This window comes from Sphaerodactylus townsendi, linkage group LG03 (genome assembly GCF_021028975.2).
Source record: "Sphaerodactylus townsendi isolate TG3544 linkage group LG03, MPM_Stown_v2.3, whole genome shotgun sequence".
In the NCBI taxonomy this organism is placed as follows: Eukaryota; Metazoa; Chordata; class Lepidosauria; order Squamata; family Sphaerodactylidae; genus Sphaerodactylus; species Sphaerodactylus townsendi.
In genome coordinates this window covers 53,595,144-53,621,978 of record NC_059427.1, presented here as the reverse complement: position 1 = coordinate 53,621,978, position 26,835 = coordinate 53,595,144, and the positions used below count along the sequence as shown (strand labels likewise).

The 26,835-nt window shown below is 41.9% G+C and overlaps 1 protein-coding gene across 1 annotated transcript; it reads left to right on the top strand.

Moving 5' to 3' along the window:
* The first annotated feature begins 1,171 nt into the window (after nt 1–1,171).
* LOC125430106 (protein ATP6V1FNB) lies at nt 1,172–11,035 on the top strand. The gene is made up of 2 exons (XM_048491863.1): nt 1,172–1,719; nt 7,031–11,035. Exons 1-2 carry the CDS (start codon nt 1,281–1,283, stop codon nt 7,147–7,149), a joined length of 558 nt encoding a protein of 185 aa, XP_048347820.1. The 5' UTR covers nt 1,172–1,280; the 3' UTR covers nt 7,150–11,035.
* The last annotated feature ends 15,800 nt before the right edge of the window (nt 11,036–26,835 follow it).

Here is a 26,835-nt window from a genome sequence, read left to right as displayed (position 1 = left end):
AACAGTTGCCAAATATGCTGATCTGTGAGGAGTTTCTGTACTTGTATACTGAAAGTTCTTGCTAAGCAACTCCTGGACATAACTTAGTGTCAAAGTTCAGTTTATGAATGTATTCAGGGCACATACTTCTCCTTCGTAATGATTTACTCAGTATGCACTTCTTAAAACTAGGGTAAAGATCTGCCTCTTGTATTTTTTAATTTATGGCTTATCTGCAGAGATCTAAACCTTCCCATTTCTGTATGGGTGTGGTAGTTCTTGCTGTGTGATTAAAGACAGAAAGAAGATGCCAGATGGCTGGTATAAAGTGACTCCCCTATACAGCTCCTTCCTCAAACATTCTATGTTGTTACTCATGTTTTACAAGGTTTTTTTTAAAGAGTAAAGGTGCTTACTTTCTAAGGGCCTATGTGGTATCCTTTCAGAGGAAATTAAAGACACCATATAGGGGCATGTATTCACTCTATAATTCCATGCTCTATGCAAATCCCTCTACTGCACTTCCTTTCTACATTTGCCATTGCCACTATATGGTAGAAGGGGGCTTTTATGTAAAACAGAGAACTAGTCAAAACTCATATGAGACCCATGTTATATATCTAAACCCCATGGAGGTTTTCAAGCAGGGCACAGGGCCAATTTCATGGTTGGGAAAAGGAATGCAGGCACCACATAGAATGATAGGCAATCTAACATTTTGTGGCTTCTGCTGAGTTTGCTTCAGCTTATTTTGGATGGATTCCAATACAACTGAAAGACAGAGAAATCAAACTTTGTAAGTCCCTTGCTTGCTTATGTGCAGCTCAGATTCAATACTTTTTCTAATTTCCACTCAGCCGTTTCAGTTTTATCACCTTGCCTTTAAATCCCCTCTTTTACAAAGTGTGTGCACAGAGCAAGGGGATATTCCATACAGTTCAGCATTGGATGGGTAAGAAGAGGGAGCATTCCCTTTTGCTGGTTTTGCTTTGATTTAAAAGTTCTGCCAGCATAGAGGGTTGATTGGATTATCTAGTAACTAATTCCACCTGTCAGCTGATTACAGCCTCAGACTCAGCCCAGCTAAGGTTTCAAGCATCTCACATACAACATTCCCCCCCTCCCCTCACAGTTTTTCTGCATAGAACAGGAGGAGTGCAGGAAGCAAACTAGAGACCCTGTTTTGACTGTAATTTGAGCCTGGCCCTTTTGTGCATGTTTCCTTGGACACCAGAAACAGGAAGCATTAACTAATACCAGGCACGCAATGATTGCTGTGCTCTAGTCATCTGTCCAGGGCTATGAGGGGCCTACTAACCACACGAGAGCAGGATGGCTGGAGAGAATTGATCTATAAGGAAGCCTCTTGCAGGGTCAACTGGAAGGCAAAGTATGGGTATAAATACCCCAGGAGGCTGCCTGACAACGGCATTTCTCGAAGGAAATGCCTCTTTCCTCCCATCAGTCCCACCAGGGAGGAGACGAGCTTTCCCAGTGGTGAAGAAAGAACTACACCAAAGCAGCAGCAGGAACTGCCAGAGGAAAAGGCATGGCTGAGCCTTCAGGAACCACTTCCAGACATGAGGGCCCCAGACCTGGAGGCAACACAGCTGCTGTACCAGGGCATCTCCCATGAAGGAAAAGGGAGAAAACGCTACCTGAGAGAGAGAAACGCACAGAGCCCTGAGGAGAAATTCCGTTACCCAGTGCTGTCATCATGGGAGTATGGCTGGCGCTTAGGTATGTATACTTGGTTTGATGGTTGCCATATTCATCCACTCAACAGCACAAGAAGTGCATAATGTGTATTAGAAAGCCTGTATTATTGGCAGCAATGCAAAAACAAAACAAGGAGAGCCTTTGGGTTTCTTTTGGTTATTTTATTTTTCTGCTTCTTATCCTTCATTGTCTTTTTTGAGAAAATTATAAGTCTCTAAGAAACCAAGGTGCTCTGTCAGGCCAGTTAAAATACCTTAGTCAGATGCCACAATTTGTAGTACAATGGCTACCGCTGGATCAAGATAATTTACCTGCTGCTCACTTTATACATGTTGATATGACTAGGAATTACATTTTAATTGGCATACACTTTGCAGATCACTGTATTATCAGATATGGTAATATTAGCTAGCAGAAGCCAAACGATAAACTAATCTAGTATGTGAAAGTTGGGGCTGCTGTCCAGAAGGCATGCAAAGTTATGCCTATATTGGTTAAGGGTGCCACCTTTTCTACTGAGTCTGCTGTTGTGCCTCTTTGTGTGGTATAGAGGCTAAACTTGGTCTGGGAAACCCAAGGTTTGAATCCTTACTCTGCATGGAAGCTTGCTGAGTGACGTTGGGCCAGTCATGGACACTCAGCCTTATGTACCTCACAGGCAGTGGTGGGATTCAGCAGGTTCGCACCACTTCGGCAGAACCGGTTATTAAAATGGTGCTTGCAAACAACCAGTTGTTAAAGTATTTGAATCCCACCACTGCTCACAGGGTGGCTGTGAGGATAAAATGGGGGAGAGGAGAATGTTGTAAGTGGCTTGGGGTCCACATTGGGGAGCAAAATGGGTTATAAATTAAGTAAATGAATTGAAGAAATTAAGTAGATGAAACTTTTCCTTCCTAGCAGAAACATAGAGTGGTTGGGAATGCTGTACCCACTGACTGTTGGTTTACATACATCTGTTAAAGATCCAGAATGTTTTGGGCAGCCCTTGTTTTATGATATCTTTTATGTCTTTTCTTCAAAGTAGAGCCAATCTGCTGTTTTGTGCATTAGCATTTTAAAAGCAGAGCTGTGTTCAGTGGGAATTATAAAACATAGAAGATCTCACAGCTTCATTTTCTAAAGGACTGACTGTGTACAGCAGTACAGATTTTCTCCTGTGCAGGAAACACTTTTCATATTTGCAAAAGAAGCTGGGTATGCATAGTGGTGACAGGCTGGCTAGTGTGTCCGGTGGAAGAGCAAGTGATTTAAAAAAGGAGCTTCTGTTAACAATTTGTGATACAATATTGAGCCCTAGATTTCCTTGACAGTATTTCCTGAAAGAATAATAAGTGAAACATAAGTGTTACGGAGAGGAGGAGTTAAAATGGTTGACAACTTATTTTCTTTAAATTGGCAATAACTAATCAATGATTCATGACTCAAATTAAAGATTTTGCAGCTGATTTGCAGAGACATGCAAATCTGTACTTGAAGTATATTTTTTAAAAATCTGATAGTGTAATTCTAAACAAAATTCACCTATCTAAGATGATTCTCTTCAATTGCCCTAGAAGGATATAACTCTGTTTATGACTAGCCTATGAGTGTTCCACTGTGCACAAAAACATTTAAGGAAGGAGGTTGTTTAAAGCTCAACAGAATTTTTAATCAAGTCATACCTTATGCAAAAATAAAGAGGATAAAATTATCTTTAATTCGAGCCATTCATAACAGAGTTACAAAAACTGTAAGCAAGTGTGATTCCCTCTCTTTCTTCTCATAGCCTTGGCAATGTGTGAGTGTGAATTACAATTCTTGGGGAAAACCTCTCCAATAAAAACCACACCCCAATGTTGTATTGCCAGTTTCCTATACAACCTCTCTCTTTGTTAAAACAGGACTGTGCGTAACTCTGATAGTTTCACCCTTGCGCCTATCACAAAGTCACTTCCCTCTTCTCTAGCTGGAGCAGAATTCAAAGTGTACATTCCAGGAAAGAAACAAGAAAGAAAACTCTATAAACATTTAACCGGATGATCATGAATACACTCTGAAAATAGAATGGAATGGAAGGCAAATCAGAAAATCTGACTGGACCATACAGGAAGGGGAAATAGTGTGGTTTAATTCTGGCACTAGATACCAGTGGGGAATAGGAGCAAAGGTCTGCTTGCCCTGTAGCAAAAAGCCTCCTACTAGTATTAAGAGAAATTCTCTTAGCTTTACCCAGTTTTCTCTTCTTTTTCTTTTTTAGGAATTTGGAGTCTATTTCCAGGGAAGTTCTACAAAATTTCAGAATTTTATTCTGCAGACCCTCAGAAGCAGGCAGTGTCTTCCTATACCTTTCTACCCTTCTGCTAGACCTTCCTTGTGGTTTACAACCTTTTTAAAAAACCTGAAAAGGGCTGAAGTTACAGAAGTGGCCAGAGAGGTGTAACAGGAGATTGAGAAATAAAAGACAAATTCTTCTTTTGAAACAAAAAAGGACAGATGAATTGATGGCTGGCTATATCTTTTAAAAAGTGAATTTTAGGGGAAAAAATCCACCTCTTACCAAAGCTACCTTATACACTCTTCTAAGGTTTGGGTTGGCTAAGATGAACTATTTCAGCCAGTGATAACAGCAATGGACAGTAGCAGAGCTTTGGACAGGCTTGGCCATTTTAGTTGCAGGTGGTGAACTCATGCATTTTATCTCTAACAGGGCAGTTAAACCCCTGATGTGAATTTCACCAAAGCCAGGAAACACATGACATATTTATATCGTTCTTTCCTTTATCAGCTTACAAGTTGTGAGGATCTGCAAAGGGGTCTGAAAATTTCATCTTTGTCAACTGGCATTACTCCTGATTGTTTGAACATGGCATATGTGGCAGCATGGCTCATTTGTTTTTCTGGCATCCCTTAGGTGGGATTATCACAATGGGGAGCATGCGGCCTTACCTATTTCTATATGTGGTCTTGTGTTTTGCTGCTGCCTTAACATTTTCCATTGACTCTGGCAGCATGGCTCTTATTAGGTGTAGGATAGGCAGACAAGGGGATAACATGAATCAAATCCAAAAATATTTATTAAGCAATTAAAAATATTAGAAGAGAAGAATTTTGGATTTATACCCCACTTTTCTCTCCTGTAAGGAGACTCGAGGTGGCTTACAAGCTCCTTTCCCTTCCTCTCCCCTCCCCATAACAGACACCTTGTGAGGTAGGTGGGCCTGAGAGAGTTCCGAAGAACTGTGACTAGCCCAAGGTCACCCAGCAGGAGTGTAGGAGTGTGGAAACACATCTGGTTCACCAGATAAGCCTCCACCACACAGGGGAATCAAACCCGGTTCTCCAGATTAGAATTCACCTACTCTAAACCACTACACCACACTGTCTCTTAAAGGATGATATTAATATTTTATTGGACATTTATTATGCAGGTAAAAAAACTTTTTAGTGTTACTATAATAAAGGGAGGTGGCTACCCCATGCTAATTATTACTCTTCCTGTGCTTGGGGGTCCTGCTAGCCTTTCCACTTCCCAGAAGTCACAGGGATCTGCTGAAATTTGTTGCAGATCAATGAATCACTTATAATATACAGCAGTTTTGAAAAATATGTAGCATGCGATGTGGTGAATCTAATTGCAGATCAGTGAATCATAAATAATAATTGCATTGAGATGCCTACTGCATGCAACATTATTGCGGAGGAAGTGCTTATGAAAAAGCCTGGATTATAAGGTTTTATGTTTGTGTTTATGTTGTACGGTTATTGAATTAGTGCACCGTACCCTCCTTTTTTCCTTGTGTGTGTAAACTGCCATTAAGTTACAGCCAACTTGTGGCAACCCCAACAACAGGCATTCAAGGCAAATGTGAAGCAGATTGTCTTCCTCTGCAGAGTCTTCCTTGGTTGTTTCCCTTCCAATTACCAACTGTGCTTAGCTTCCAAGATCTGACAAGATCAGGCTATTCCAGTTCTCTTCTCTTCCAATTCTTTTCCCTAATAGCATTCATATAGCCAGTCCCCTTTTATCTAGCCAGCATTCCAATCTAGTATTCACAGAGCCTTGCTTATGTTACTCTGTAGTCTGGTCAGCAGCTTCTATTACTTTACTGTTTGCGAAGTATTGTACTGATAAATACTAAGTATTTGTACTGTCTGCGAAGTATTGTACTGATAAATACCAAGTATTTGAACCTTGCTAAACCCATTGACTTTAATGGACTTATAAAGGTGTGACCTTACTTCGAACTTCAGCGTATATGTATTTTATTGTTTATGAATGGATAATGTCATAAACATAGTTTACAAGTTGGATCCAACCAGCTTTTCTGCTGGTAAAAGAGAGAGGAGGATACCCCTTTGAATGTAAAATGTTGGGCTAGGGATCACGGGAACTATATGGACAAAAGCTGTCTAAAATGTGTAAAAAGCAAGTTGTAAAAAGGGGAATTAATTGAGAGTCATAAAGGTGGTTGAATACAACTCAGTGTAAAAGGTTTCTCTAGGCCATCCAAGCTAACTCTGCACTTACTGAAGGAAATTCAGAACAAGATATTTCCTGGTGACTGCCCAGCCTCTGCTTGAAGACCTCCAATGAAGGAGAGGGATTTTAAATTAAGTCCAGAGGTTTTACCTACTTATAATGGACACTGTTCTTAAGTTATCCCTCAGTCATTTTAAGCACACTAGCATCTTTACAAACACAATAGCTATAGGGGGATCACCTAAATGTAAGCATGACCCTGCACAATCCACTGGGGAAACGTGAGTGATCAGGTTGAATAGGCCGAATTTTCAGTTTGAGTGATCAGGTCAAATAGGTGGAATTTTCGGCACTACTGGGTTTGAGGGGCATCCACTACTCCTGATGAATTTTTAATTAGAAATTTTCCTATTCTAAAAAGAAGCTCTTGTTCATTAAAAATGGAACTGAGGTTCTGTACCTGCAAGCCCCACCATGGCTTCAGCTCTGTGAATACCTGTAGTTCTCAGAACTCAAAGTGTTTCGATTTAGACAGATCCTTTATTTGCTTATAATTTGTTAAGCATCACTAGAAAGTATATAGTATAGCCCAATAAAAGAAAAGTATATGCCTTGCCTGTTGATCCCTACTGCATAAAAAAAACAATCTTAGGCAACATTTTTGCCTTAATGTTTTGAATTGTTAATCCTTTTTAAAATATGGTTTTTGTTATGTTTTTAAGTGTGTTTTTGTGGCCTGTCTTTATTTTAATTAAAATATGCAAAAAAGGGTGATATAATCTAACAGGTTGCATCCAGCACTTTATTATTCATCCTATTCTCCTATTCCCATTAACCTCCTTATAATCAATTCCATTGCACATTTTTCAGGGGATGTTGTTAAAGACATCAGGACACCGATTCATGGCAAATCCCGAATTGTAAAGGATACTTTCTACTTCAGAAATGGAATCTTCTATCATCCATCAAAAACTGACAAGTTGTCGTGAATACTGAAGCCAGCTGAGATGTGGAAATGTTTGCTTAATGTTGCCTAGCATGGATATTTGTTATGGTGCTGGATCTCACAAACTGTATAATTATTTCTTCCATAATTATTCTTTCATATTTAGACCCTGCCTCCAGCCTTGTTCTCTTTCTGTAACCTCTGTATACTATTTGTTGCACAATGGATTCCCAGTAAATCTGAATTTGTTAAAGAAACCCTTTGGGCACTATACCCCCCCCCCCAAAAAAAAGGTGTGAGTAACCTTGTATAATTTGGGGGTAGTTTGCATGATTTAGGGCCAATTCGTATGGCTGGGTTTTTTTCCTGGTTGTTCCCTCTTTATAGTGACTACTTATAACTAAATGAGCATATTCTGAGAACCTGCCACAGACTGAAAGAGGGGGAAAAGCTGCCACAGGCATGTGAGTTGGATGTATCAACCTGATTTATACTAAGATGAAGTTAGTGGAATGCTTAGAATTCAAAACAGAGTTGTAAGTGTATTATGTGACAAAGAAGAAGGTATCACTCAGAGGTAGAATGTATTCCAGGTAGCGGATCCATGAAAGACTTCTGCCAGAAGACTTTGACAGTTGGTGTCAGTCCATATTGATATAATATAGGACTAGATGATCTGAACAAACAAGTAATCTCTTCAGAGGCAGGGCAATAAAGAAGTGCATACTGAAATACCTGAGCAAAAATACACCTAAGATGTCTTTTGGTTCTGTTTACAGAGGCAAAAATAAAATTACAAGACTTTGTAGAATTATGAAACAATAGAAAAGATCAGGTGGAGGAGGAGACATTTTCAGTGGTCTGGAGCAAGTGGTTTTTTTTAGCATAACTGATTCCACATTTGCAGGGAATCAAGTTATACTCTCTCCTAGGCCTCAAGGTTTGAAGGGTATTAGATAAATATGAACCCCTGGATAAGGTGCCACTAGCCATCCTGGTTTTGATTGTTTCTTATTCTGGGTGCCATGCTTTAATCTTTCAAAACAAACTCCAGTTCCATCTACATTTGCATCCCAAAAATCCAACAGAAAACAACCCAGTACAAACAAAAGAACTGAGAAAAACTACCTCCAAAGAGAGGGGCTTTAAAAACTTTATTTCAGACAAGTCTCGCTGTTTTCTTCTTTTGCAGTAGCAGCAGCCAGACAGAGAGAAAGAGAGTGTGTGCATGGATGGGAAGGGGGGGGGGGATATAAGCTCTGGTGTTGAAACTCCACTGTGTGATGAGATCTGTGCCTTTAAAGCTGTTGAGAGGCAGAGTTAAGAGAACCAGAAGGACCAGAACCCATTTGAGGCTTTGGCTGCAGGGTAGGCTCTGGGCTGCCTCCTCATGTGTAAACAGAGTAATGTAAGAAGAGCCCTCTGCAAACCCAGTGCACAGAGAACAGCCTCTAGGTAAGTGTTTCATGGGTAACACAACAGTGAGAAAGGCAGACTATAAGTAATGCAAATAAATAGATAATTCAGAAAACCAGGGACAACTAGTCCTGAAGAAACTCTCAAGTTATCTTAGTAAAGCATCAGCAAGCAGGCAGTTGCCTACCACTCCACAGAAGGTGTTGTGAGGCCTGAAGTTGTGAAAATGACTGGCTCTGATTTAGCCAAGATGGCTTTTTTTTCTCTGACATCGCCAGGCCTCTGGTGATTTTCTTCAGGGCTCTGTGGAATGGTCAAGAAATGCTGTTCTGACTAGATTGGGTGTTTTTGGGGAGGTTGCTATGTTGTGCTATGTGGTGGTGCTTTGTTTTTTTTTTAAGGGGGTTGTCAGACTGAGCCTGGCAACTGGCTAGTGGGTTGGCATCACTAGTTTGATGGCATCATTTCTGGGGGAAATCTGGAAGTTGATTCAAATAACTCTGGGAATTGCCAGAAACTCTATGGTTTTACCATAATTTCACCCTGCCGGCGACTCATAAGAGTTACTGCCAATACTTCTGTATTTTTTTTCCATAAGAGTGATTATCATGTGATGCTGGTGAGTTTCTTTTTAATTCCCCCCCCCCCACTGTCACTTGGGGTAGGGGATCCTCTTCCCTCTCAGAGGCCTGGCAGACAATGTGTGTGTTTGTTGGGAATTTTTCTCTGTTACTGTTTGACATTGTCTTGGAGAACATGTAGCATACCCCCCCCACCTCCCAGGATACAATGGAAACTAGAATGAATGGGGATATCTTGTTCAGAGGTCTGTAAAGTCAGACCCCTTTGTCCAATCTCCTTTAAACTTGTGGTATCTTTAAGAGGTTACTTTGTGTTTTTGTTTTGCTCCCTGAAGATATGCTGCGATGTACTCCAAAGACACCTGTTCCAAACCCCTCCAAAAGATCTCCACTTCCTTCACAGGAAACAGTGAACCCATACATCCAGAAATCTGAAAAATAAAATAAATACAAATTGGTATAGGGATACCTGGAAATTCAGTATTACAGTATTGATTCCCTTGTCCAATACCAATTCCAAATTTTACAATTTGTACCCCTACCCCCTGAATGGGGATATCTTGTTCAGAGGTCTGTAAAGTCAGACCCCTTTGTCCAATCTCCTTTAAACTTGTGGTATCTTTAAGAGGTTACTTTGTGTTTTTGTTTTGCTCCCTGAAGATATGCTGCGATGTACTCCAAAGACACCTGTTCCAAACCCCTCCAAAAGATCTCCACTTCCTTCACAGGAAACAGTGAACCCATACATCCAGAAATCTGAAAAATAAAATAAATACAAATTGGTATAGGGATACCTGGAAATTCAGTATTACAGTATTGATTCCCTTGTCCAATACCAATTCCAAATTTTACAATTTGTACCCCTACCCCCTGCCCAAACTACACATCACTACTTAGCTTGGTATCACACTTCCACATTTGACTTCACTGTTTTTACACATGAATCCATAATAAACCATTTTGACAAAAAATGTAAATTATAAATGATTTAAAACTATGACTTCAATGGACATGGATATGTTGAGCAGCTGCAGACATTGTGATTCTTGTCATGAGAACAATTAGCTGATGAAACAAAGTTAATGATGTTGGATATCTTTCCCAGCGATTTTCAGACATTGGTGTGACTGACCTGCAAGAATATTCTGGTTTCTTTAAAAGATCATGCAAGTAATGGGGCTGCAATGTTATCTGTATAATATTCAGATTGAACTGATCTGGAGCCAAGATTGCTGCTGTCATGAATCATTTGCAGTGGAGGGCAGGGGTGAGAGGCCCAGTGTGGCTATGAGGTAGTTGACAGACTAATAGAATTCCCATATTTTGCAAGGAGCACTTCAAGGTTTGCCATTTTCCTCTGCATCGAATACACGCCACTACTCCCAAATGTCCCTTGGTCTGGAAGCTTTTTGCTGAAGGCCCTCTGTTGCTACACTGTAGCCAGTAATGTTGACAAAAGTTCTGTTGTTTCAGAACTCACACCACTCTAGCTCAACAATATGAGGGTTAAAATCAGTTGAGGGTTATGTTTGGCCTATGAGTGCTCTTGCTTTTAAGGGACAGACATGTTTTTCAAGGCTACCATCACAGTTAGAACATTCAAATATTTTAAGTAAAAGTTAAGATTGTCAACAATTTGAGATGCTTTTTGGAGCCTAGATGGATGACATTGCAGACCACAATTTATTTAATCCTAGAATATATATTCCACAAAATAGAGTGTGTATCTTTAAGCTACAGTTTGATTCAAAACCTAGGTGCCATTTGGTTTTTTTTCTTTGTTCAATTTTTCTTTCTTGTGTGGCTTTACTTGCTTTTCCTTGAGAAGCTGAAGAGATCCTGTGACTCATTGCTCTGCGGGGTCTACTTGACCAGAACAAAATATCATAAAACCGAGTGCTGTGAAATAAATTTAGTGAGTAGAACCATAAATTTTGGTGTGCTAATGTATCTAAAAGGTGACTCCTTTTAACAAAATGTGAATAATCTCATACATCATCTTGGGTCCCATTTTATGATTTGAGTGAAATTTGAGAGATACATGAAATATATTTTCTACTTTTGTGATTTACTATAGGAATGTGGTTGAAGAGGCCATGAGGACGGGAAATGAGATGAAAATTTCAGTGCATTATGTGCTCTATTGTTGATAGTTTATAAGTTCTCAGACATGCAAGTCTAGTCAAATCACAGCTAGAGGGCACAGCTGGAGGGCACAGTTTGAGCTGGTACTTAGATTCAGTTGCATCTTGAGGATGCATTTGGACCTATGCTTGTTGCATTTTGTTTCAGTTTTGGCCCTTGCTGTTACAGTATAAATATTTTTGCATTTATGTTTATTTATTTATTTCACTCTTAAGATTAATTCAATCATATTGGCTCCTTGTGACACCTAGCAGAGTTAGCTGAACTGGCCTAATGTCACCTAGCAAGGAATAATCAGTGTTGCTTGCCATAACTGTTTATCTACTGGTCCTCTATGCAAGCTCACGTGGGGACTGCACTTGTGCAGGCCAGTTGTGAAGCGTTTTATTTGGCTTTAAAAACAGCTTTAGACATATAGCAAGTGCTTCCTCCCTACCCCCGTCACACAGCTGGGCAAGTTGCTCTTCCTGCCCAGGGTTACATGACCAGGGGGAGGGGTGCACTGTCTCTCCAGATCTCCCTTCACTGTTGCAGGGAGCCACCACTTGTGCTAGATGATAGCTCACAGTAGGGGAGGGATGTGTGCCTGCACAGAGGGACACTAAATGAACCAGCAGTTATTGTAAGCGACACTTCCTTGCTATACGAGGAAGTGGCTGCAGATTAATTCAATACTGAGGTTCTATGTATCTTTCTGTGAGACAAGGTATAGTACTAGAAAAAAGCAAACACATGGCAATGGAAGTCTGAGGTAAAAAACAAGCTCAGCTAATTAGACACATTTCTGCTCCATGTGGCGGCAAAGAGAGAACTGGAGGGACAGTGCACCCCTCCCCCTGGTCACGTGACTCTGGGCGGGAAGAGCAGCTAGCCCTGAGCATGTGACTGGGAGGAGAGGATCACTTGCTATATGTCTAAAGCTCTTTTTAAAGCTAACTAAAATGCTCTGTGGCTGGCCTGCACAAGTGCAGTCCTCTTGTGTGCCTGCATAGAGATCATGATGATGATGAAATCCAGTTCTCCAGTGTGGAGTCCACTGCTCTCAAACACTACATCATGCTGACTCCCTATGTGGTTTTACCCCTGTGTGTATAAGAAAAGAAAGCATTTCTGGTAATAAAGAAATTTGGCTATGACAATAACCAGAACCTATCCATATCAGTGTTAGGGAAGTTTGTATTTAAGGAGGTATTTATGCAAAATTATGCTAATTCAGGGAGACCCAGTCATTTAAAAGCGTGTTTAAAAAGAAAAATCACATGCATTTACACTTACCTCTCTTCCCTGCAAACTTTCTCAGGAGAAGAAACTAATCTACCTCTTTAACAAGCACATGAACATGTTGAGTGTGCCTTTTTAAAAAAAGGGTTAGGGTACACAGCATTGTCTGCAAAGTGGTCTTCAGAAAACCCCATCACAGTTCTCACCTAGATACCTCGTCAGTATTTCAACTGTTGATTGACCGCCAAGAAGCCATTTTATGGTTCACAGATGTTCTTAAAGAAGGCTCATGTTTGATCTGAGAGATTCTTGTTGGCCATGAGGTAATTTCTAAGGTACATGTGACTTCTTTCAGAGATCTGAGCCAGATGGAGCAGAATTTTCTGGCAATGGTGCTTGTTTGCCAACAGGGCAAATAGCACGTGTGTGTGGGGTGTATGTGTGTGTTGGAGGATATTTAAACTGTGTTTGTGGAAGGACATTAAATCCCCTCCCTTATACCCTGGCCTGATCTCAATCACCCCCCCCCCCCTCCTCACTATATAACAACAAAAACATGCTGGAGATATGCTCACAGATTTCCAGGTCTCATCTGGGGCACCGTAATGCTGTATGTGAAGTGCTTTGCACACTCAAGTTCTGTAATATCATACATCTTTTTTGTCACGGTCTCTTAGCTAGCCCACCTCACAGGGGATGTAAATCTAAGATGTATGCTGCCCTGAGTCCTCGGAGGAAGGACAGGATTTCAATATGAGATATTCAACATGGAATAAATTTAGTCATCAAAACTGCATGTGTGAGTTAAACAGACCTACCATTTGTGTCAATAGTCTGAAAAAATGTGGAGCAATCACACATATTTATTGGATTTTGTTCATTCTACTGACTTTTTGAACTGTAGATTGATTGAAACAAGTTAGTGTTATTCAGGATTGGGAAGAAAAATAGCAACTTGTAGCAAGACGAAAGACTGAGATCTGCACTGAGAACTTGGGTGGTATTCACAGCAGTCAACCATGGAACAAAAATAACCTTCCTCACTGACCACACAAAAAGAGTTTTCTTTTTGTAAAAAAAAAAGTTAATGCAACAAAAATAATATACATGATTTTGTAAAGTTCGTACACCAGAAACATAGAAGGGAAATGTAGGCTGCTAACCAGAAAACCTTAGGTCAAGTGAATCCATGACATTTCTGCTTCAGTGGAAAAAATTTACTTTGACGTTGCTGACAATACTCAAGATGCTGCACAATGAATGGCAGAACAGGGAAGAAGAAGAAGAGTTTGGATTTATATCCCCCCCCTTTCTCTCCTATAGGAGAATCAAAGGGGCTTACAATCTCCTTGCCCTTCCCCCCTCACAACAAACACCCTGTGAGGTAGGTGGGGCTGAGAGAGCTCCAAGAAGCTGTGACTAGCCCAAGGTCACCCAGCTGGCATGTGTGGGAGTGCACAGGCTAATCTGAATTCCCCAGATAAGCCTCCACAGCTCAGGCGGCAGACCGGGGAATCAAGCCCAGTTCCTCCAGATTAGAATGCACCTGCTCTTCACCACTACGCCACTGCGTAGGAGAAAGAAGCACCTTGAGGCTGGGCAGTTAAGGTGTTTGGAATGCTATGGTTTGGGGAAGGTATAAAAGTGCTCTCCATTTCATGTCATTACAACTGCTAATGGTGATTGTGGGGGTGGGGGTTAAATACCATTTTAGAGGCAGAGGTTTAATAAGACCATTATCAGCCCTAAGCCTCTCAGTCCTCTATCCCAATCTGCTTAGTTCCTATTATGTCTTCTAACCAGGTCTACAAGAATGTTGCAAAAAGACCAATGAGTTGCAATTCCCTTCAGACCATTTTCCTTCGGTCTCATCTGCTGTTGTTCATTTCGGAGAACAGGTGGCCCTCAACAGAAAACACAGACCAAATGGATTTTTGGGATTTATTAACATAGGATTTACTGTAGTGTGATGCATACAAAGTACATGAAAATCAGGTCTCACCAGTCCAATTTCCCACCTCTTTTGCAATGCATTTGATCTAATGTGGGCCTCCTCCTGTCCCTGGTCCACTAACTGCATCTTCGTAGCAACTGCTCCTACTGCTAGTGGGGCCCTCTATGTCTCAGGGGGGAGAGGGGAGGGAATGCTAAGATAGGGTTGGGAAATACCTAGAGATTTTAGAGGTGGAGCATTAGGAGGGTGGGGTTTGAAGAGGAGAGGGACGTCAATGGGGTAAATGCCATAAAATTCACATTCCAAAGTGGCTGTTTTCTGGAGATTGGTTGTAATCCCAGGAGATCTCCAGTCACCACCTGAAGGTTGGCAACCCTATTGCAACACCAGAGTTCTCCCCCTTTCCCCCTCTGCTCCCTAGCTCTCTGATCATGATTATCTATAGTGGGATCCCCAGGCTGGTTCCTATGGGTGCCATGGTGCCCACCAAGTGTTTTTGGGAAGCGAGAAGGACTAGATTTGATCCAGCTGTGCAGATTTTTAAAAGCACTGTTCTGGCAGCAGCTGCCACCACAGCACAAGGATCTTCATTGTGTGATTGAAGGAACGCTGCCTTAGGCATTTTGTGACTGGGTCCACCTCTTATGGCACCTTTTGTGGCAGCCATTTGGTGGTTGCACTCAGAATTCCAAAGGTGCCTGTAGGCTCAGAAAGTTGGGAACCCCTGTACCATCCTTGGCCTGCTTCTGGACTCTTTTAAATAACCAGTGGGAGGCCACAGCCATTCTCTCCACTCCCACACCTGTGACCTGAAGGTACTGGGGACTGGAGGAAAGCTCTCATTGTCCTGGGCAGGTACCTCCCACCCCCATCCATCTGGCATTGTATGAGATGCCTTTCCCCACCACCATATACCGTGCTGTTTCTTACTCCAGGAGCCTTTCCTCCACACTGTTTACAGCCAGCCTGGTAGGGTGCTTCTTTCCTCTGGAGTCATCCTGGCAGCCTCTCTGTAGTCCTGTCCCCAGCAAGCCAGCCGGGTTGTGCTGTGGTTCAGGTGGGTGGTGTCAGGCCAGCCTCAATCCTGGTCAAACAAGAATAAGTTGGGGCATCACTATGCAGCCTAGCCATTGGTCCAAGAAAGATGTCCTGACACCAACTTATCATCTAACAATTAAACGTCAGTTCTCGTTCTGCCTTGCCCTAGATTGGATACCCATCTTTTTTTTTAGTGTCAACATCTATTCAATTAAATATACATGTGCCTTTAAAAAAATAATGTAAACAGAGAAATGCAAGGAGAGCCCTCTGCAAGCCCACTACGTAGAGAAGAGTCTAGAGGATCATTTCCTTTAGCCGTTTGGCTAGATAATAACATTCAACAAGTGCAAATAAGTTTATTATGGATTATTGATGCACTGAAGAAGACGTCAGTTGAAAATGCCTGTTAGCGCGCAAAGCGTTTAGCTCTGTAATTGCCGCACCTCTTCTGTGACTGCCGTGCTTGTGCTCTTCTCTTCATGATCACTCTGCCGACTCCTAATTGGATGCACCTGGCTTCATGGAATTACCTGGTATTTCAAATGGTGGCGATTACTAAAGACTTTTGAGACAATTGCTATTCAGCTATATGAACATTTTGAACTCTTATGAGGCGCCAGTTTACGAATGCAGTGTAGATCTTTTTGGGGAAATGTTTATTGATTCCTGATACACTTTATGTGATCTTATGTGTGCTTTTCCATAGCGACTTGCCTCCTGTGCTTTGCAGTTTTTGCATTAACATCTATTCAATTTAATATACATGTGCCTTTAAAAAAAAATAAAAGCAGAGCAAATTTTAAAAATATTTTTTAAAATATGTTATATACATGGTGGATTAGAACATATTTACATTTGCTGACTCTGGGTTGGAAAATTCCTGAAGGTTTGGGAGGTGGCGCCTTGGGAGTGTTTCATGAAGGTGAAAGGGATAATGCGATGGAGTCCACCTTGCAAAGCAGCCATTTACTCCAAGGGATCTGATCTCTGCAGTTGTAATCCAGGGAGCTTTCCAGGCCCCAGATAGAGATTGGCAACCTAGCAACAATGCACATTCTGAGTGTGAGGGAATGTCATGCATTGGTTTCCAGCCAATCAGTGCTCTGCACTGCAGGCTTCTGTTACAAACACATCATACTGTTTACCAATATACTTGTGAGAAAAGATCATGTTGTTTAAACAGAATGAGATGAATACACTCTCATAGCAGGCTTTTCACTCAAATTATGCCTATTAATATGATATTTTCCTGCACAAAATAACGTTCGGGGAAGGACATGTTTATGCTATTTTATGTCTAACAGTCAAGAGTGCTCCCATCTATGAACACTTAAATCTAAGTATCAGGGGTGCATTGACAGAAGGGAGCTTTTTCTCCAAACATGGGTGTTTGGGGGAAGCTGATAAAGGCAACGACAGTCAATAAAACCTTTATGTGATGAGAATGAGAGCTTTTGATAAAGATGAGAGCTTTTGATACAGTGGAATGTAAATGACAGTATTCTACAATACCTCTAGAATTGTGAAGCACTAGAGGTACTAGTAGTGGTGGTAGTAGATGAAACCTTGAGAGATAAAAGTAGAAACTGATTGGGGAACAATTCTTTTAAACTGAATGCAGCGGGGTGAAGTTTTTTTAAAAAATTGGCCTCTGCTAAGTGGAAGAGAACTGCTTTAGAGGGAGGAATAACTTATTTGTTGACAAAATTTCTGCAAACCATTATCTGAGAATATTCCCAGACGAGCCACAAGGAAATGACTTCACTTGAGAAATTGGGAGTTTGTTCTGAGTCAGAAATGAAGTATTGGACCCGCAGTTTTTCCTATCTGAGTTCTGTATTTGCTCAGTTAGGATTGCTGTAATGAAAACATGGCTGTCATCTTGGGCTTGGCCTGGAAGTCTCTTGAGGGCAACTGGAACCATAAAGTTGTAATTTTGCACATTTAAAGGGTGGTGTGTGCATGTGTGTACAACTATAACTTTATAGCACACACCCAAAGCCCGAAAAGAAACTAATGAGAACTATAAGTAAATGAAATGGTGAAAAAAAATTCAGATGCTTCTGTGGGCTAACAAATAAATATAAACAAGAGAATGCTCTCTGTTCCAAACCTTGTCTTTTTACTAATTGAATGAAAGAGTTCACGCTCCCCCTAGTGGAGAAACTGGTGTAATGCAGAATTTTGAAGACTTTTTAAAAGGAACTTTTACAAGGGCAAAGAAATAAGTGTTTTATTCATTTATTGAACGTGGTTCACTTCCTTCTAAAGTCTCAGGATGGATTCCAAACAGAACCAAAATTCAGATATGTAATATAAGTGACAAAAAACTTCCCTGTAGTAAGTCAGAAAAAATATCCCATATAAAAAAATTGTTAGGAAACACTCAACCTCTTAGACTTATCTCCAGCAGAAACACATAATATCTCTAACACAAAGAAAGAGCATGTAATGGGAAGACAAAACAGTAGCGTTACTTGATGCAGCATACTGTCAAGTATTCAAGGTGCTCCACATTAATTATTTATGTAATTGTTGCAACTGGTGGGAAGATAGTTGAGTACTATTGTTACTGCTGCTGCTCGGGTAACAATAAGTGATTTCAGTTCAGCAATGTAGTGAGGCGCAGGAAGTCGGTGTTTCTTCAAGGCAAAGTATTTTAGTCAGAAGCAGTGGTGACAGCTCCGGCAGGAGAATCACGCTCTTGTAACCAAGCGCAAGAACTTTTATACACTTACATCAAAAAGGGCAAAGGGGCAGGTAAGGGGGCAGGTCCCCTACTGAACGCCAATAAAGAAACACCAATACAAAAGAAAGATCCAATTACAACTTTTTGTGAATGGGATCACGAAATCCCGCTGTCAAGCGTCTTCCCGCGAGACTTCGCAATGGTGCTGAAAGGAGAGTGGAGAAGGTCCATTCAGAGAACTGGGTGGGTTTGCTACCACACCCAGCTATCTGCGTTATCAGATGGCTGTTTCCTTGAGTTATGACCTGAGGCTCCCGCGCCTCAGTTCTGCAACAAAAGAGAGTTCAAACTGTCCAATGGTGGTCCCGACACGTTTTCCAACAGCTGGGACCTCTGGATGCTGCCATCAGATTTAATTTGCAAAACCAAAGGGGTCTTTGTCTTTGCTAAGGAGTAGGCTGGGTGTTGGTCTAAGCTGAATTCCAGGACTAACTTCCTTGTCCCTTAATATCAGCTTCTACAGGCTACTGCTTTTACTAACAAACACAAATATCAAAAATAACATTTCTATCCTTTAAACATTAGAGAAAACCTTAGAGAGTCTTTAATACAGTATAAGCACATAAGAATTTCCTAAATTAACAATAACAAAACTTTAAACCAACTGGAGAACCTAGTCAAAATATAATCCTAAACAGTGGGCAAATCATAAATTCAACACTAAAGGGGCTTTCATTATGTCTTAAAAGGGCAGAGGCAAGAGGGAAACCATGTAGAATATTGGCACAATCACATACATGAAGTCCTTTGCAAGCCTTATGGAGGCTTCTGAACCACACAGGTCTCTGTGTCCTGACCTGAAGCCAGTGTAGTCAGGTAACTTGACTCAGGAAAATATTTTGGCTATTTTCCTGGGCGGTAACACTATCTCTTTTGTACTCATGTGTGTATGTGTGTGAGAGAAGAAAATAACGGAGACTGAGAAAATAGGGAAATGCCTGAGAGACTAACAGAGCAGCCCTAAGCAGGTCTATTTGATGGGGTTTTACTCCCTGGAAAATGTTCTTAAAATTGCACCATGAAGTGTTCTTTATTTGTGGCTGAGCTGAGAAGCTCACGGGTCACTGACCTTGCTGTGTCTTATGCACATTCCTTCCTTCAAACTGGCAGAAAATGATGCATGTCTGAACAAGTCAGTGTTTCTTAACCTTTTTGGATTTGGTCATTTCTTCTAAATGTCTGCTGCCTCCTAATCAGTGGTGGGATTAAAATAATTTAACAACCAGTTCCAGTGGTGGGATTCAAATAATTTAACAACTGGTTGTTTACAAGCACCGTTTTAACAACCGGTTCTGCCAAAGTGGTGCAAACCTGCTGAATCCCATGTGCAGCTGTATGCAGACTGCTGCTGTATATGAGGATCAGCGGACTGGATTAATAATCTAACACCATCATGATTAGAAGAAGAGTAGAACAGGACAATGCCTTTGATCCTCTCATCAGTTCACCTACAGCAAAGATCATGACAACAAAGGAACAGCTCTGTCTCAAACAAGCTGGGCAGGAGTAGAAGGAGATTGAGGATAATGTCACCTCAACAAACCTGGAAGATTGTGTACTCCGTAAAATATGAAAATCCAAAGATACTCATGGTACACTGGCTGGCCAACAATAACAAAAATGACTCTTATTTCAATTTTCATAAGCATACAGTCATTCAAATCATATTCACATCCATATCTATGCTATTATGAATGCATAATCAACCACTTGTTTTTCAGTCTTCAAAAGTACAACACTTGCAAATAGTCCAGTAGTAATCTTCACATTGATCAATCTTGACCAGAACTTGCAAACAGTAGTCCAAAACTCATGTATTTAAATGACAAACTTAACTTGAGTCCTCCAATGAAGTTGCATAAATAGTAATGAAAAACGGAGTCCCTGTGACGACGCCCATGGGCTGAAAGTGGGGAATCTCCATAGTGACTTGAATCCACAAGGAACGCCTTCGCGTATAAGCGTTTTCGAATGATATCTTCATCAGAACAAATGTTTTCCATTTTATAATATTGACATATTGAAGTTATCTACAAATGTAACAAAACAATTTTTCATATGATTTTCACCTCAACAAACCTGACAGGGACTAATGAGGTCTTCTACAAGGCAATATTTAATGTAGGCTTGCAAACTTCCAGGTGGGATCTAGATAACTCCTGGAATTACAACTGAATTCCATACTGTGAAGATCAGTTCCCATGGCAGCTTTAGAGGATGGCATTATACCCCGCTGATGTCCCGTCCCCACCGCAGATTCCACACCCAAAGCTCCAGGAATTTCCCAGTCTGGAACCGACAACCTTAATTCAACATATCCAGCCCTTGGTTACTCAGTCCAGACTTTACAGAATACATGGCTCGGGTATAAAATAACCACTCTGTGGCCATTTCCCCACTGAGAAATTAAAGCCGGATACAACCAGGTTTCAAACGAAACAACACCTTTTCATCATGGTTTCTCCCTCTCCGTTGCAGCGTGTGTCTAGTGAAGACCTCAATGTCTACTGCGGATTCAAGCAATGTAACACTCCCCACGAACAGGCAATCTGCTCGGTGGGTCTGTTCTTCCTCGTCCTGATTGGCTGTTGTGTTGTGTTGGGGCGGGAACTTTTTTAACTTTTTGTTTTTTGTGCAGCTATGTCACTACATAGATGCATAGGCAGAATTTCCCTGCCTTCTGATTGGCTATTGTGCTGGAACGGGAACACTACTCCGCCCTTGATTGAAAATTCATGTTATTCTTCTTCTCGTTTTTACGTTCTAACCTAGCCACGAATGAACAGTTTACCAAAATCATTATACCGTAGCTTCCTATTTATGTTCCTTCGTAGCCATGCCCAGTGTGGCACACACACAAAAAGGCTGCGTGCACTCTGCGCACAGTCCACTGCACTTTGATTGGCTGGATGGTTCGAAGGGTGGGAAGAATAAGCCACGTCTGTCCCCTTTCCTCCCCACCGATCCGGCTTCAAAGCATGATTGGGAAAAAAGGTGCACTTCAATGCAGGTTTGGAAAAAACGCGGGATAAGGGGGGGATTGCGTGCGAGAACTGGGATGAATCCATGTTCGTCACTTAAGCTGTGGGGAGTTCTTGCTGAAACCGTGTTTTTGTGTGTGAGTATCACGCGATAAATTGACCATGGGGAATCGACCTGTAACAGTCAAATGTGAGCAGCTGGTTCTCTTCAATTCCCACAAGTATAGTAACTAATTCCAATTGGAATTGTGGTGCACATGGAGAAGTACCTTCAGCATTCTAAGGAATTATTTGTTTCACTGGGGAAATCCATGTGTATATCAGAAAACATGTAGCTTTCCCCAGCTGGCCAGATTGCACAACCAGGATTGTTTCAGGTAGGGAAAAAAGGGTGGGGTTGGGGTAAGTCTGAAGGCTGTTTTCTATGCATGCCATGCTCCTGATTTTAACTGGGTATAGCACAAGGGGAAATTAACAACTCAGGTTTGACTGGTACACAGGGTGAGGAGCCCAGGTCCAGTTTCTACACTCCATAATGCAAGCATCAGCCATTTCGTATAATAACCAAAGCAGAAAGATGTCCCCAAATGATTCTTGCTAGCCTATAGGGCTAATAAGGTCTGGAAACAGCTGGAAATAGCCTGAGAACCTATTAGTTCCCGACAGTGGATGCTGGGATATAAAAAATAAAGGAAAAATGCTTGTTGAGTTCCTGTTAATATGCTATGCTTTGGCAGTTCTTCCCATGGATTTAGCCTGTCCTGTATGAAGAAGAAGAGTTGGATTTATATTCCGCCCCCTTTCTCTCCTGTAAGGAGACTCAAAGGGGCTTACAAACTCCTTTCCTTTCCCCCCTCACAACAAACACCCCAGTGATGTAGGTATAGATTTTTTAGGGGGGGGTGAGGACAGGGCCGCGCCCCAACTTTGGGGGCATGGCACTGCCTCCCAAACGCCACCCCCAGCCTCAGTGCTTATAAAAGCAGCTCTCTGAGGCGAGGGATGGCAGACTCCCCTGCCCCGCCTGCCCCCCCCACCGGCTGGGCTCCCAGCCGACAGTCCCTTCTGCCCTCCCCTCCAGGCAGGGGCATAGCTAGGGAAAATGAAGCCCGGTGAACCACCCCCCATGGGCGGCCACTGTGATGCTGGAATCCACCCCCCAAACAGCATAATTTTCAATGGTGCTTAAACTAGGGAGCCCAGATTCTCCTTTTAAATCTACCTTAAAGGGAGAATCTGGGGTCCCCAGTTAAAACAACATTGAAAGTGATGCTGTTTTGGGGTGGATTATCCCCCACCCTGAAACAGCATCACTTTCAATGTTTAAACTGGGAACCTCAGATTCTCCCTTTAAATCCACGCCAAAGGGGGGGATTTAAAAGGAAAATCTGGGGAAATTTGGGGAGTGCCTGCTGTCAGGGGTGCAATTGTTAAGCTAGCAGCACCAAACTTTCAAGGTATCTTTAGGAGACTCTCCTAATGATACCACCCAGGTTTGGTGAAGTTTGGTTCAGGGGGTCCAAGGTTATGGACCCTCAAAGGCGTAGCCCCCATCTCTTATTAGCTCCCATTGGAAACAATGGGGGATGGGGCCACCCCCTTTGGGAGTCCTTAACTTTGGACACCCTGAACCAAACTGCCATCAAACCTTGGTGGTATCATCAGGAGAGTCTCCCAAAAAATCCCTGAAATTTTGGTGCTTCCAGCCTAAAAACTGTGCCCCCTGCAGGCCCAAAACAAAAAAAACACTAAAAATACCAAAACCCCCACAAACGGGGGGGGGGGTGGTGGTGGTGGTGGTGGTGGTGGAGCTTCGGACATGTAATGGGTGGGTTTAAACCCGAGAACCCCCCCTTACCTATGTCCTTGAAACCCCCTATGAGGTAGGTAGGGCTGAGAGAGCACCAAATAACTGTGACTAGTCCAAGCTGGTGCATGTTGGAGTGCACAGGCTAATCTGAATTCCCCAGATAAGCCTCCACAGCTCAAGCGGCAGAGCAGGGAATCAAACCCGGTTCCTCCAGATTAGAGTACACCTGCTCTTAACCACTATGCCACTGCTGCTCTGTGGGAACACAGAGTTTGAGAATTGTTGCATTAGATCTGGAGTTCAGGGCCAATAGACTTAATTTGTTGTGAGGTTGCTAGTGGCATTTCTCAGACACTGCACCATATTTGCATTGTTCTGCATTTATTATTTTGAAAGGGCACTATAACTAGAGGAGAGCATGGACAAGTGTAGATTGCTGCAGTGTTTTCTTACTGACTGCTTCCATTGTACTGCAGTTTCTGATCCTCCCAATGGGATAAGCTCTTCAAGTGCCAATCTATGTTCTTTCCCCGCTTTTAAAAACATTGTCTTGTTTGCATTCCCAAAGTACTGAATGTTTCAAAGCACTGATTTTGGAAGAGAAGGTGTTTTTCTTATCTGGTTCCCCAGAGCTGACATGTTTGAATTTATTTTCAGCTTCCATGGATTTTTGGACTCAGCCAGATCAAAGGTCAAAATGAAACTCAACTAGTGTTGCTCTGTTGTAGGAAGGGGGGGAAGGGGAAAAGGCATAACTCTTGCAGTAGTTAATAGATTTTTCCATAGCGCTCAGAAGTCTGTGTTACAATATGCTATCACAGAGCTTGCTTGGTATCTCCATATTTCTCTGTTGAGTAGCCACGTTATGGCCATATTCTATGTTGGATAGAGAGACAGTTCACTGGGAAAAAAAGTAGAGGAACTGTCCTGCTGACTAAAGTAAGAGAACAAGCAGAACATTGTTAGCTCCTTGGCTGCCTACCTTCACGAAAGGTAAGTACATTTCATCCATTTTTTAAAAATGTCATGACTGGATTCAAATATTGTTCTTTACAGTGAAATGTATCCTGTTTGTACTATTGCACACCACTGCTATTGAGAAAACAGAGACATTATAAAAACAGGGGCTAGGGGCTTTTTTCAGCAAAGGTTTTATTTTGGTTCATATCAGCATAATTCCTCAAGGAAACCTCCATGGTGTTCCACATCAATCACGCTAAAGTCCCATATACCATTTCCATCCATTAGGCAGCACTAACTATAATAGTGATGGCGAACCTTTTCAAGACTGAGTGCCCAAATTGCAAAGTGCCAACACGGCAATTTAATACTGAGGTTTTAGTTTAGAAAAAACGGTTGGCTCTGAGGCGTGCGTTACTCGGGAGTAAGCTTGGTGGTAGTCGGTGGCTTTGCTTTGAAGCAACTGTGCAACTCTTCCAGTGGGTGAATCACGACCCTAGGAGGGTTTACTCAGAAGCAAGCCCCATTGGCAGCAACCGAGCTTACTCTCAGGTAAAGGATCGTGGTTTAGTTCTTCGCATGAAAATCAGTGGGGTTTAACAGTGCTTAACAGGGTTACCTACACTGCTTCCCCAAAACTAGTTCTTAGGTTTAAAGCTAATAATCGATCCCAGCGCCCCAGGCCAGCCTAGATGTGTGGGGGAGGGGGGCGACTCTGTTTGCGTGTGCCCACGGAGAGGGCTCTGAGTGCCACCTCTGGCATCCGTGTCATAGGTTCGCCACCACTGAACTATAATAAAGCTGTCTGACACTGGTGGTCAGTATACATTTATCTTTTTGTGGAATAAATAAAGCATCAATCAACACTGTTTTAGACTAACAGTTGCAATGGCCCAGTAGGGCTCCTTGGTTGCAATGGAGGCTACATAGGTTTCCAAACACTCAGTAATATCAGGTAACCTTTATCTGTTAAAATAAAAGGGCAGTACCTTGGAGATAGCCCCAGACAGTCCAGGGCTAAGGGCCGGAGGGCTGTTTCAGCACTTGCAATAACCAAAAGAGAAACACCTCCTTAAGTGAGTCTCCCTAATGTAGCCTATTGGGCTAATAAGGTCTGGAAACAGCACAAGCTGCGAAGGTTGTACTATTAATGTCCCAAAATGGATACTGGAATGTAAAAGGAAGGAAGAATGCTTTTTGAGTTCCTGGCTATACGGAGTACTTTCTGCTTCGGAACGTACTGCAGCTGTTGCTGAGGGCTTGAGACCTCTTCATTAGCAGCAGTACAGAGAAACTTCAGACAGCATTTTTTTTAATTTAAAGGAAAGAATGGTGCATATCCTCAAGCAATCTCTGCTTCTGTTCACAACCTGCTTGCTTCAGGGGTCTGTAGGAGTCATTTTGGTTGCAAGCAGGGAACTGGTCATCAAGCTGCTTCGATATGTCCAAACAAATGTAGACGTGTTAGTTTTGCATGATTTTGCTGTTTTTTTGTAAAGGTTAGGCACCTACTTCCAATTTTAAAAGGGGAAAAAAATTACATTTGAAGTGAGACGTTGCACATTTTGGACAAAGTAGTTCCAATTGTCAAGCCCCATCCAAACTGTTTCCCATAACCATCATTTTTCCCCCATTTTTTTTAAAAAATGGTGCTATTATACTATCCTGTTATTTTTGCACTTAGGTGATATTCCTAGTATCAGGGTGTAACAGTGCTAATCTGTTCACTTCAAACACTGAAAAATTCTGGAGGTATCCCTCGCCAATGTCAGAAAAGGCAGAGGGGAGTGCTGTCAGGTTACTATTTATAGTGCTTGTTCACAGCAGCTGCCACCATTTCCAAAGTAAAAAAAGAAACACAATTAAAAGAGAGAGAAAAGTTTGCATTGAAACTTGCTACTTAGGAGTCCACCTGTGCTGTCAATGTCTGTTATTGACACTGCTGAAAATACTAGTAATTCGCAGTGTGCCTTTTGGTACCTTTAACAGGATCCTGGGACCTGTGAAGGTTACCACTTGTGGGCAAATCCTTGTCCATCCTGTTTACTGAAAAAAATGTTTAAGTCCTTTTTGTCTATCATGAATCAGAAAGTCCCTGATGTCCATCATAAACCAATCACTGACTCGGGGCACATTTCCTTGGCCAGGAAAACAGGCAATAATCAGCCCATTACTTTCAAAAAATATCTAGAGAAGAATTATGTGGTCAATTAGTGCTTGGTTTCTGATTTGCCCTTTCTGAGGAAGAAGACAGAGAGAGCTGCTGCAAAGCAACCCCAGGTCTTCCTGGATAATTCATCTGTTCTAGACCATATTTGGTCTGGTTTCAGGCCAGGCTATAAGATGGAGATGGCACTGGTGACCTTAGTCATTGATCTATGTAGACAAGGGCCATTCCTCTTTATTGCTCCTACAAACTAGAGCAGGGGTAGGGAACCTGCGGCTCTCCAGATGTTCAGGAACTACAATTCCCATCAGCCCCTACCAGCATGGCCAATTGGCCATGCTGACAGAGGCTGATGGGAATTGTAGTTCCTGAACATCTGGAGAGCCGCAGGTTCCCTACCCCTGAACTAGAGTATTGCAATGAGTCTGCCTTAACTTGGATGCTCCAGTCAGTACAGAATGCTATAGTTTGAATGCTATCGGGTGCTAGGCAGGATATGCATATCTTATCCATTCAGCTGTTACCCAAAATGTCAAGAATCGGTGTCTGTCCCTTTTAGAGTTGGGGAATCAGCAAGAGCAGACCTTTGGCTTAGCAAGCAGTTGGGCAAACTCAGAATCTTGGTTTCCAACTTTTATGGAGAGTTGCTTAAGCAAGAAATCCACAGGAGAGCAAATAAAGTTTAAGAATTTTATTAAGGGGAA